This window comes from Danaus plexippus, chromosome 25, assembly GCF_018135715.1.
Source record: "Danaus plexippus chromosome 25, MEX_DaPlex, whole genome shotgun sequence".
NCBI classification, from domain to species: Eukaryota; Metazoa; Arthropoda; class Insecta; order Lepidoptera; family Nymphalidae; genus Danaus; species Danaus plexippus.
In genome coordinates this window covers 2463573-2476261 of record NC_083553.1, presented here as the reverse complement: position 1 = coordinate 2476261, position 12689 = coordinate 2463573, and the positions used below count along the sequence as shown (strand labels likewise).

The 12689-nt window shown below is 30.9% G+C and overlaps 4 protein-coding genes across 8 annotated transcripts; 1 reads left to right on the top strand and 3 right to left on the bottom strand.

Moving 5' to 3' along the window:
* Positions 1-1580: 1580 nt before the first annotated feature.
* LOC116775292 (nuclear inhibitor of protein phosphatase 1) lies at positions 1581-6133 on the bottom strand. Its single transcript, XM_032668161.2, has 9 exons — positions 5970-6133; positions 5579-5793; positions 5247-5355; positions 4963-5065; positions 3410-3493; positions 3038-3248; positions 2668-2770; positions 2092-2183; positions 1581-1731 (listed from the first exon to the last, which is right to left on the bottom strand). Exons 1-9 carry the CDS (start codon positions 5996-5998, stop codon positions 1634-1636), a joined length of 1044 nt encoding a protein of 347 aa, XP_032524052.1. The 5' UTR covers positions 5999-6133; the 3' UTR covers positions 1581-1633.
* A 1458-nt stretch (positions 6134-7591) lies between these two features.
* LOC116775203 (MRG/MORF4L-binding protein) lies at positions 7592-10081 on the bottom strand. 5 transcript variants are annotated; one of them, XM_061524585.1, is made up of 5 exons: positions 9584-10081; positions 9344-9424; positions 9095-9202; positions 8845-8925; positions 7592-7858 (listed from the first exon to the last, which is right to left on the bottom strand). In XM_061524585.1, the coding sequence occupies exons 1-5, from the start codon at positions 9963-9965 to the stop codon at positions 7749-7751; spliced, it is 762 nt and encodes a 253-aa protein (XP_061380569.1). In that variant the 5' UTR covers positions 9966-10081; the 3' UTR covers positions 7592-7748. The 5 variants fall into 5 exon arrangements, with proteins under 5 accessions (XP_061380569.1, XP_061380570.1, XP_032523941.2 ...); XM_061524586.1 differs by having other exon boundaries at positions 7592-7837; XM_032668050.2 differs by having other exon boundaries at positions 8845-8961; positions 9584-10077.
* Positions 10082-10276: 195 nt separating this feature from the next.
* LOC116775204 (peptidyl-prolyl cis-trans isomerase FKBP1A-like) lies at positions 10277-11466 on the top strand. Its single transcript, XM_032668053.2, has 3 exons — positions 10277-10435; positions 10511-10671; positions 10855-11466. Exons 1-3 carry the CDS (start codon positions 10399-10401, stop codon positions 10981-10983), a joined length of 327 nt encoding a protein of 108 aa, XP_032523944.1. The 5' UTR covers positions 10277-10398; the 3' UTR covers positions 10984-11466.
* A 75-nt stretch (positions 11467-11541) lies between these two features.
* Positions 11542-12661, bottom strand: LOC116775291 (peroxisome biogenesis factor 10). The gene has a single exon (XM_032668160.2). The coding sequence runs from the start codon at positions 12501-12503 to the stop codon at positions 11679-11681; it is 825 nt and encodes a 274-aa protein (XP_032524051.2). The 5' UTR covers positions 12504-12661; the 3' UTR covers positions 11542-11678.
* Positions 12662-12689: the final 28 nt, after the last annotated feature.

Genomic DNA, 12689 nt, shown 5'->3' with positions numbered 1-12689 from the left:
CGACCAATCAGAGAGTTCCGTTTCATTTGACAATTAACGGACTTTCTAAGACATTTTAAACGATACAAAGGATGCAGTGCTTCTCGGATACAACACATGCGTAGGTTTTTGCACACACGCATGCAAACATTTTCTCATACAACACGAGATTTGTAGATCGTCCTTGAGAATTTTTGTATGGAAAATAAGCACCGAGTAGATGTGCCTACCGCCGTTTTTCGAAATGTTTCGGTTTTACATTGATAGATGGCACTTTTAACAAATCGTGAATCAAATATCATTTTAAATGTCTGTAAAAATATTTCGTAATGTATGATTAAAAGTATGTAAATAAAAATTAAACAATATAGGTTTAGTTGTTATATGGGTAGGGTATGCAGTGCTTATTTGCATCTATGGTGTGCACTCCACTGGAAGCTAGTGATTGCGAGCTTATTGATTTTATAAGGATTATAGAACTAAGAATTGAACAAGTATTTAAATTAAATATCAATAGACAAAACTTCTCATCATGCAATGGATTCACCGTGCGGGTGCCGGGGCCATCGCGTCGCAGGGAGAGGAGCTTCAAGAGTGCCTGGGACTTGTGACCCAGGTGTAAGTCGCAAGTCCCTAGACAAGCAAGGGGCTCCTATCTAAATCATTATTACTTAAGATATTTAAATAAGGATTTTTTAGTCTACTTAATACATCAGATAATTTAAATAAATGAAAAACATTTTGAAACTTGAATTAATTAAAAAACAGTGTGTATATTTTAAAAAATTTATTGCTTTTACATTTACTTATAAAATTATCATAAATTGTATAAATATACATTAAGTATAATTATACATCTATTGTACATTAGCCGGAACTGTGAGAATCACAGTAAATCCTGTAATAATCTTTTTAATTTTCCAAGATATTATAAAACACTAAAACCATAACTTCTTGTATATAATTTCTATTAAATCATATACAATAATCTATGATAATTAATCTATGTTTTTTTAAATTAAATCTTTAAGTAACTAAATTTATATCTTTAACTAAGTAACTAACTAAATTATATCTTGAAGTAAGTAACAAAATTTAGGAGACGTTCATAGTACGGTATAAAACCTATTTATCAATTCCAATGTTTCCATCAACATTTAAGTGTTGCTTGATTTAAAATTATAGGAACAAATAGTTCTTACAGAGCTTAGTGCTAAATATTTTCATTATATCAATAGAGTGGAATTTTTTATTTTGATTTTTTTTAAGAGCCATAATATGGCGGGAGTTATGTAAAAATTGTTCCTAATTATCTTCACTTTGATGAATATTTCGTGAGATTTAATTTTTATGTAATTTTTTCATGCCTTCAACTGTATATATATATAAAACTATTCGTAATTTAATGCTCTTTTTATATGTTTTTGTATGATAAAAACAAAAAAATATATATTTAATTTAATTTGATACTTTAAAATTTATTTAATAAAATATATACCTGGAAAAATTATTTATTTATTTGCTTCTATCACTCTTTTTTTAATTTATTTCAAATGTAAAATTATTTCTAGGAGGTTTCATGAACGAATTAACAATACATATTATATAATAGCAACGTATAATATAATTAAAACGTATATTATTATGTATAAGTTTAGACACTTGGTATAAGAGCCGGTTTCCTTCCGGGCCACGCCTCCTTCGCATATTTCTTCCTCTTGGGCTCGCTAGATGGCGCTGATTCCTCTGCAACTGTTTATATAGGTTAAAATAGTGGGAGAGACAATATCACTACCAGAATTATTGTTAAAATGCACTTTAATGAAAAGTAAATAAAGGTGAAAATTTAAAACTATAGGTTAACTACACCTGACACTGGATATAACTCCAATATTATTGTTATAATTTCCACAAGAAAATATAAAAAAAAAACATTGCAAAAGTCATAGAGATGACTATTTATAAATATGATTATGGATGTTTGTCTCTCTTCCAAAAATTACTGAACGGTTTTTATTTAATTAATATTAGTCGTAATAAGAACACATTATAGAGATTACTTAAAATAACTCAAAGCACTCATATAGTTAAGATTAACTATTTTATACATACCACTGTTAGGCAACGGCGGGTTTATATTGAGGTGGGGTTCTGGACCCTCTAATTCTACATCTGGTGCAGGGTTTGGCAACATTAGACCCAATCTGAAATAATAAGCAAATAATTTTTATAATTGTTATTAAATTTTGTATTCAATTAACTTTATACAGTTTAGGTTTTATATAAATGAACATAACTTGTTTATACCCGCGATTGCAATCACATTTAAGAAATTACTAAATTATGTTTAAATAAAATAGATGTGCTAACTAACTGGTAGCGCCATCTGGAGTGTGACTGCATACAAAATAAAACTTCATACAAACTTCCATAGTTAATTGCGGGAAATTACTGTATAAGTTAAAACCTAATATACATATCATTTTAAGCTAGGTCATTAGATATACATCAAAATCCGTGTAGTAGTTTTTGTGTAAGCAACAAACATAATACCTAATACTTTCAAACTAAGATCATTTAGTCACAAAGGAAGTTATTCATAATTCCATAACAGATTAAAAAAGCAACTGGTATTGCCAGATAAAACACATGTAATATTTATTGTTAAGATCATATCACATCACTAACCGAGCTCCAATCAAGCTAAGGTGAGAACTTGGGGCCGGTAAGTCGGAATACAAATTATTGCCCCGACAGATCTCTTGCAGCCTGAGAGAATGATGATGCTGACCTGAGAATAGATATGTTATATATTTTGTCCAAAATTATATGCATATAACTGTAGTTGTATGTAGTAAAGGTTTTTTCACACTACTATGAGAAGTTAGTGTTTTACAGTTATAAACCAAAATATATTTTAAAATGATTTTACTAAAATGGGAAGATAGAATATAGATAATAAATATTGTTTGGTAAATCTAATGTATGGTTGTTGACATAATATTAGTCATATATGTATATATATTTTTTAATCTGGGTAACTACATAAAATACTTACTTTCATCTGCACTCTGTAATTTCAACTTTCTGCTTGGAGTATTAGCATTAGGTACAATCGTAGACCTGACTAAGTTCCTGAATCTGCCGATGGTGGGGTCAATGTCCTCAGGGTTGATAATATCTACTTCCTCATTGAAAGACACATTTCTTTTTTGTTTCTTTGTCACTCCTAACGGCATCGCTTGCGTCCGTTTAGTACCTGTTGCTGGCTGAAAGTAATACCAACTGAAAATATTAGTAAAAAAAAAAAACTACAAAATCACTAAAAATGTAGATTAAAAATATCGACACATAATAATTATGACACCATTAGAAATAAAATAAAAAAATATAAAGAAATAATCATTATAATAATATATATAAATGTTACCTTTATGACGTCACTACCATCATCTGTAGATATTCCCAGCATAGATATTCTTCTGTTGTGAGCTGTATTGAATTCCGTCAAGTTCTGTTCGAAAGCATAATATGGATTAATCATAGCACTCTTCGTGTTGGTTTCTTACTAGCTTATAAACAATAACTTTTTGTTTAATCAAAGATCATTTTTACCGTTCCAATTATTCTGTATAAACACCAAGAACAGATATTATGTCTCCCAAGATTATTATATCACTTATTTCGAAAGACACATGAGGTGAAGAATTAATGATTATATCAAATTACTTAATTCACTATAAAATCGTAATGTGTGACTGTGTTGTGGCGCTATTGGACTGTCTGTAGTCACAAGCTATGAAGGACAAATACAATATTACTACTCGTAGACTTTATCCATTCATTTTGGATAAAGCCTACGAGGACTATTGGATTCTTTTGGTCAGTTATAATAGTTGGAAAAACAATATGTATATGACAAGAAATACGACGCGAAAGATTGAATATAAACACAGAATTTCACTGACGAGTTACATCAGGGTGGAACATGGAACTTTTCAGAGGACCCGAACAATAGAATCGTAGTACTGAGTAGTGTTTGACCTCTATAGAAAAACCGCAAATATCTTATCTAACAGACAACGATCTTCAGATCCTGGATCTACACTATCAGATCCTCTATAAATGTTAGTTATGCCTCAAAGCTTCACCTGGCTCATCATGTGACTCTTAAATGGGCTCAAAGACACTGATTCTAGAGCAATAGTGTGGAAGACATGCTGGCAAGAAAAAATGTGACGGCCACCAACTATTTGTCACATGAAATTGTAAGAATTTTTGTTTTTAGCATTTCTCGTTGTGATGTCGTGTGAATTTAATTAGATGGTATACTTGAAAAAAAATTGTTTTTATCCCTTACTGCGATTTGAATGAGCATGCGTATGTTAATTCAAGCATTCATAAGGACCGGTAGCAAAATTGCACACACACAAGGTGGCCAACAATTCCATCAAACTGTATATGGCCAACCAACCATTTCAATAAAATGTGGTGTAGATTACGAACACACGAAATAAAAATCTCGTCTGCCCGTGATCACGGTTGCTGCAAAGTAACCGAAACGTCGGGAGTATGTTGTTAAAAATAATATATCTATTTCAATGATTACTCAAGAAAATCTTAGATCTCATTAGTACAAACACATTTACGTCAAGTTACAGTGTTTTTAACAGAAATCTTTCTTTCCTAAGCATCTTGCATAGCCCCACATACAATGTATGCAGGCTAACAACATAGCTACCTATATCAATAAGTCTTTTATCAGAATAATTTAGTACTAAGCACTTTAAAAGCCTAAGGTATCTTCAAGCGAATGACTTCTTTCCAGATCTGAGAAGATTTTGTACCTTTTTCGATCATACAATATAGTCACATACAGTGGGTTGCAGATAATAACCCATTTATACAGTCTTATTAATTATTGTAATGTTAATGAAATTTCCCCACAAAGAGAAGAAATTACTACACTTCAATATAACTTACATCTAATTCAGTCTGAGTCTCTGGCAGTCCAAGAAGGGCTCCTTCGGTCTCTGTATTTGGAAGATCTTCCATTATACCTCTCGAATTACCTGTTGGTCTTTCTCTATGAAAACAGATGTAACATGAATTTGACTATAGACTTTTATATATAAGTGTGTTGGTAGATTTATATATATTTGTAATACATAATTAAGATAATTTGTAATATTTATAAGAAATTTTATTAAATCTAAGGCAATTCAATTTATATTATATAGTTTTTTTTCAAAGTTTGATAGATTTACCTAATAATATAGTTTCTTGTGGACGCTCCAAAATGAAAGTTAGAATCAATCGGTAATTGTGTAGGTTTGTGGGCCTCTAAACGCATTTGACCGATAAAGGTGCCATGTGCTGAAATTAAAATGTTTGTAAGAAACTTAATTAAAAACAATACTATCATATTATACCTTAAATAACTTGGATCTCAATAACATCAAAGTTATGGGCTAGTAAAAAGCACAAAGCATTACATTTGGGAAACAGAATAGTACTTATTAACATTTTTTGAAAATGCAATATAAGAATTCTTTGATATTACAAATTGGAATGTATTTAAAAGTATTTTCATACTTACTGCTACCCAGATCAACTAAAAAAGCTCTATTTAAGTGTTTGTGATAAACAAAAGCTGCATGCACTCTAGAACAACTAGCATGATCGATGCAAAAGTCATTCATTTGGGGGTTACGGCCAAAAAGGTAGCATTTCTTCTCGTCTATCATCAGTTTCTGAATCAACTTATCGCCTTTTAATACGTCTAAATGAAGACCTGTTGGAGGCTTTCCGGCCCTGCAAATTTATAATATAGAAGGATAACACCAACAGTATTTGACGTAAAGGAGAAATTTTAGGAAATTAAATTATTTATTTTATTATTTATTAAAGAACATAAGTAAAAATGAAGCGCCGTGAATGGCGGTATTAAAACGTTCATTGTATTCTCTAGAAGTATTAATTTAACGTACCAATTTGGCACTTCATAATGATTTGCCATCTTTATTCGTAGTAAATTTTTTAACCATAAAATCTTCTTTGGTTTAATATATATATTCTTAAGGTTTTATTGCATCTAGAAAAACTCATCAACAACCTAAATCGAGTATAAACTGACATACACTTCATATTTCATAATTATGAAGACCAAACGTAAGTCACATTGACATCACAATAACAGATGAAATATTACAGACTACAATTATTACTAAAGTGTAAAAAGATTTTTGTTTGTTTTCTCCAAAAATATTATTTTTATTTCGTCTGCAAGAAAAATTACCGAAAATTATATTTAGTCTTATTATTAAAAATCATAATCATCGGAATAGCATCCAAAAGAAATGGATGATAACCAACCCTACTATCTGTAGATTACGAGTTTTAAAACAAATATAGAGTTTAATTATAAACATCGAGTTATCGTTATATTTTAAGCTAAAAGGAAAACTATTTTTGAAAACTACATGCTATAATCGAAAATCGACAGATAATATGAAAAATAAACATGCAATAATTTTTCTTTATAATATAAGCTCCCTCACAAAAGCTCAAAGGATCATCAAGCACAAACTATAACTATATCTAAACACAGAGAAATTTAATTCTATATATTTTATACTAATATGCCGAGTTTCAATTCTTAAGGACAGTGCCGTGGCAAAGGCGGAAAGAATCTGCGATGGCTCGTTTATGTCATGTTAACATAACAATTTTTAAGCGTTAGAGTTTAGACCAACTGTGGCTAAAATAAGGGTGAATAGTAATGCATATAAATGATATTTATGTCCTTGAAATTATCATTAACAAATGTATTTTAGAGGTACTGATTTACGCTATTTACACCAATCAAATTCCACCTAACAAGCTTAGTATATTTTACAATTATATTGAAGTTTCTTGTATTATCCATACTTATAGATTCAGTTTAATGAGATCTAAGACTTTCGCAAAAATTCAAATAGATTCAATTTCTCCATAGTTGTCCAAAAAAACACTGACTTACAATATCAGAACTTTACTTACAGACCTGTAATTCTAATTTACACTTAGGTATTATTAAGATTTTAGTCTCATATATCCTACCTTGAAGTATATGTAACGTATAAAACCGTCTCTTAATTTTAAGGTGCAAACTATATGCTGATTTTGGTGACTGAAATTAACAATTACATAATGCTTATAACTTTAAAATGTTTATATTAGATATTTTTGTAAACCTGGTATAGAACTTGATGTTAAGATTTTTTATATTTTTAGGTTCCCTGGGCCTATAACGGACAGTTCTTTGCGCTCCACAAGAAGTGTCAATTCGGCCAAGTCATATTATTTTTGATTCATATCAGTAAACCCATATATTATTTTTAATAAATAAACAACTGATTATTATGATCAGATTCGGTAGATTATTATTGATATAAATTGGTAAAATTATTTGCGTTTCCAAAATAACCAAGTTCCTGTGATACGATATTGAAGCAGAAATAGTTATTATTATTATTACCTTCTACTTCTTGTCTCTTTTCATATAGACATTTTTGGGAGGTAAAAAACTTAGCAACATAATTCACAAAGGTTAGCTAAAATAAAACATCACTTTATAAAATCAAATTTATTCAAAATAATCGCTTAATCACAATAACATACACGTCATTATAATCCTAAATTAAAATATAAAGTCTATGGTACACCACCAAAATATTCACGGCTATGGAACTTCAGAAGAAATGGTGGTAGGAGTGTGTGTGTGAATGTCACATGCGACGCCGTTTCGCTGGCGTGGTAGCAGGCGGGGTTGAAGTATTTGCACGCCGTCGCCCGCGACGCGAGCCGCCCTCCTCGTCTATGACAGGGGAATCCCAGGCTGAAGTTTATATTACGCTTAATGAGATCTAAGACTTTGAGGAGTATTCATTTAAACGAAACTAATATTTTCCGATTACTACTCGTCATTTCATTATTTTAAACTACATACTCCCGACGTTTCGGTTAGTTTGCAGCAACCGTGATCACGGGCAGACGAGGCGTTGCTGCAAAGTAACCGAAACGTCGGCAGTATGTAGTTTTATAAATTAAAAAATAACGCATAATAATCCGAAAATTTAGTATCATTTATATTAAGTTTTTATAAAACAGCAAATTTTGCATTCCTGAACTGTATGCTTAGTCCAATATTGCATCATAATAATGTATAGTGCATACATACATAGCGTTGCATGTTTCTCAATTAATAACCTACCTAACATTGTAAGGTAGTCTAGTGCAAAGTATAAATGAAAAACTATTAATTCTTTATATGTAATTTACTAAGCATATCGAACTGGATTATCTGACATTCAATTTTAAATGTATAAAGAGGTCGGAAAATATCCACCCTGCTGTAAAGTGGGATTGCTGTCTTAAAATATATCTCGAGATATTAATATTTATTATAATGGTAATTTAATTCACCAATAATGTTAGTATGTTCCATTTTATTTGCCTGTCTGTAGCGTCAAGTCAGTAGAAACAAAACTGTAATAATTATATGCTGGGTCAGAAGAGGAATAAATTACTTGTATTGTTAATTGAAAAATTTCATGTATATAGGTAATAGATATATTGATCACTGTTTCCTTGCCTTTTTAATTAATAACAATAACTTACTTCACTTATTTATTTAATTTAGTAAATTTTATGGAACTCAAATTTAATTCTACCAATAGAAGCATAAATGCACAAAGTGGTGATTTTTTCATCTCCTTAAATTAACATATCAATTATATACAGATATTATACAACCCCGATTCGGAAATTACCAACAAAAATGTACGATAAACAATTATAAAAACAATGAAATATGAGGTTTACCTGCTACAGAGTTAAGTTTAGACTTAGCTGGCTTCTCTCTTTGTGATGTTGATTTCCGACTGCTTGTCGTCTCTTTCGGTCCTGAGGCATTTGAATCTCTTGAATCCCGTCTACGGTCTATTGAATATATAAAGTTGATTCAAAACAAATTACTAAGTCTGTATTGAGAATTAGACTAGTTATGTACATAAATAATATATATATATTTAATACTAATTAACATCCAGAGTTAATAATATTAAGTTTTTACCATATTCCTTTTCCGATTTAATACTTGGAGTGTCAGTAGAGGCGTGTGAACTACCACTCTCCTTTCTTGTCTTAGTAGCAAGAGCACTTATACTATCTTTCCTTCCAGCTAAAGATAAAAGGTTTACGGTAATAATAAAGAGTATTTATAAAGATAATAATGTCTCCTCAGTTTAAACAATTAAAATGTATAATTTCAATAAGAAAATGAATCTTTAAATAGTATTAGATATTTTCCAAATTATGCGACCTTTAGGTGTGTTGTCTTTTGATGCAGTCCCTCTTGAATTGCTTCTTGGTGTGGATGTTTTTGGTGATGGACTTCTGCCATCTATTGAATTAAAAATAATCGTATAAATCAAAGAATTTGAATTTACCAGTAACATTACTAGAAAATTGAAAGCAAACAAGTAAAGTTTTTTGAATGAAACTACGTCACTAATTTTGTAAGATTACATTGATTATCAAATGGATGAAAAAATTACAGTACCGTTTTTAAACAAAGCTCTATGTGTTATACCTTCGCTATCATCAGCTAATATGGTTTCTTTACATTTTTGTTTAATTAAACTCCCGAACTCATTCTCCGGTAAACAGAATGCCATCTCGTGATTTGGAAACGGTATAGATTCCGTGTCATCCAACATCGCCATGTCATACAACGTGTCTAAATGTTTCCAAATATCATGCGTAGTAATTTCTTTAGTAATAGAACTAGACATCTTTTCCCAGATGCAAGCCATTTGAAAGTGTTTGTTTATACCGACCGGCTTGTGGTTAGCCATAGCGTAAAACAATTGAATTTCCATATCAACATCCCACTCCAAAGTATCAGCAGTTTTGACGTCTGCTTCTTCTTCACTGGAGACCATGTTAACGCTTGTAAATATATTATTTTGTAAAAAGATGTTTTGTTGACGATTGGAGAAATGTATTTATTATTTAAGAATCAAAACTAATATATGACATATGTAATATGTTTTGACATTTATTTTTCAGAAGTAGTGATGTATCATGGATGCGGAGTTCTAAGGTGAAATTAGAGGAATATATGTTATACGATAGAATTTTATTATTATTGTGTCATTCCAGTTAATTTAAGACATTTAATCAAGTTATACAATATTTTGGAGCAAAAATTGCTAATAATCTTTATAAAACTGCTAATAGTGTCACATTTATAAATAGTGTATGTCAGTACAACACTACGCTGTCGGCATTTGTTAATTTTCGCATTCTGCATCAGAGGACTTTTCGTGTTTTGCTAGTTTTTATTCATTACCATTTGTTTTTAACTCTAACATAATGGGCGTTGATGTGGAAACTATTTCACCGGGCAACGGTATTTACTTTAAAGCCTAGCACGTAATTAAAATATAAATACAAGCTTGGTATATAAATATTTTTCTTATTTTAGGCACCACATATCCTAAAGCTGGCCAAACAGTAGTCGTGCATTACACCGGAACCCTGCAGAATGGTAAAAAATTCGATTCTTCAAGAGACCGCGGCCAACCTTTCAAGTTTACATTGGGTAAAGGTGACGTTATTAAGGGTTGGGATCAAGGCCTGGCGAAGGTAATTAAATGTTAATTCAATATATATTTTTTAAACGATTCCTTCAGCTCTCCATCATGATTGATGCTAGATGTGTTCAGTGTAATATTTGAAACATTAGACTTTTTTTTAAAGAAAAAATCAAAAATCCTTAAAGGAGGCTTAATTTGTCACTGAATATTAATTGAAACATTTTTTTAACAGATGTCTGTAGGAGAAAGAGCAAGACTGACATGTTCACCAGACTTTGCATATGGCTCCAGAGGGCACCCGGGAGTAATCCCGCCGAATGCCACCCTGTATTTTGATGTTGAGTTATTACGGGTTGAATAATATCTTGCCATGAACAAAAAAAAATGCCTTAAAAATAATTACAAGTTACTATTAATATAAATCTCAAATATAATTTTAGTTTATTTAACATTTCTATTTGGTTGACTTTAGAATTGTGTTTGAGTATAGTTTATAATTTGTTATTATTTATTATTTGAAGCTGATGATGTTGAGAATCTACTATGATGTAATGCTTATAGACAACTTTCAGTATATAATGTGATTTGTTCAAAACGTATTTTATAATGAAATATGACATTTATAAGACAAATATTGCATTTAATTTACAAAATGTAAATACTATTCCATTGTTTTATGTTACAATAATTTATATATGTAAAAAAAAATTACCTATACAATTATTATATTTTTGGGTGAAGGTATGCCCCTTTTTTATTTAAAACTAATAAATTGTCTAGACATTAATTTTAACATTTTGTATTTGCTATTATTCATGAAATAAAGCAATGTTAATATTTATTTTATCGGGATTTTATTTTTGAGAAAAAGGAAGTCACTTTAAAAGGAAAAAAAAAATAGTCTATTTATTATTATTTTGCAGTTTTATAATATTTATTCACTTGGTAAATACATTTTTTTACAGTAAATTCTCATCTCGCCCACAAGATCCCTTATTTGTATAATCTATGTATACTTATATATGTACATATATGTCTATGACATTCCAATTGCTTTCACTTCATTTTCCCAGGCCAGTAATTCATTAGGGGGACCACTGTATTCTTGGTAAATGGGGTCCGACACAATGGACAAGTTTCTAAACCTCCGTAACAACAGTTCATACAGAACAAGTGACCACACTGCAATACACAGGGATTCACTATCTCTTCCAGACAAGCTACACACGATTTACTACTGTCTACTTCATTTGGAAAGTCCGCCATATCATCTATATGTTTCTTTGCTTGGTAAACACTGTGACCACAGGATATAAAGGCATGAAGTAATGTTACTATACCTAATAATCTTAAGTGAGCATAATAGGCGGCCGCAGCTGGTCTAACATGGACATAATTTATACCTGTGACAGTTTTGCTTATCTGAATTGGTCCACCATTGATATACGACAGGGCGCGATGAATGCTCTCTATTTGTGGCACAATATTATTCAATGACTTTAATATCACCATCAGGAAGTTCTGTGCCTTAGGTTTCAGATATGCATTACTTTCCACCTGTTTACCAAGATGATTAAGTATTTTTCTCGTTAAATTTTCACCAAAAGCAGATAGCAAGATGCTGGAGAGTCGGGACATAAAACTAGGCAATTTGTGGAAGGAATCGTCGACCTGTACGATACCAGAATATTCCTCACCCAGCGTTTGCAAGTCTTTAAGAGTTGTGAAAGTTTTATACAGTACGGATGATACTGGAACTGCCTTTGAAGCATGATGTGAAGGGACAAGTCGTGCTAATGAACCAGCCAGTTGTTTTTCATAAAGATCATCTTTCTGCCATGCTCGTAAAACTTCAGCCGGTTGTGCTGTCGGGAGGGCCATATTTTTATCTTACTGTAAGATATATGCACGTTTCGCAAAAAAAAAAAACAATAAATATTCCTTTGAGTGCTGTTGTCCGAACTTGGAATGGTCATTAATCATTTATCATACCTACTTTGTAAATAAATCTCAAATTGACATCCTGTCATAAAAAAGAGTGACAATAAGGTTTGACTTGGTTTCGAA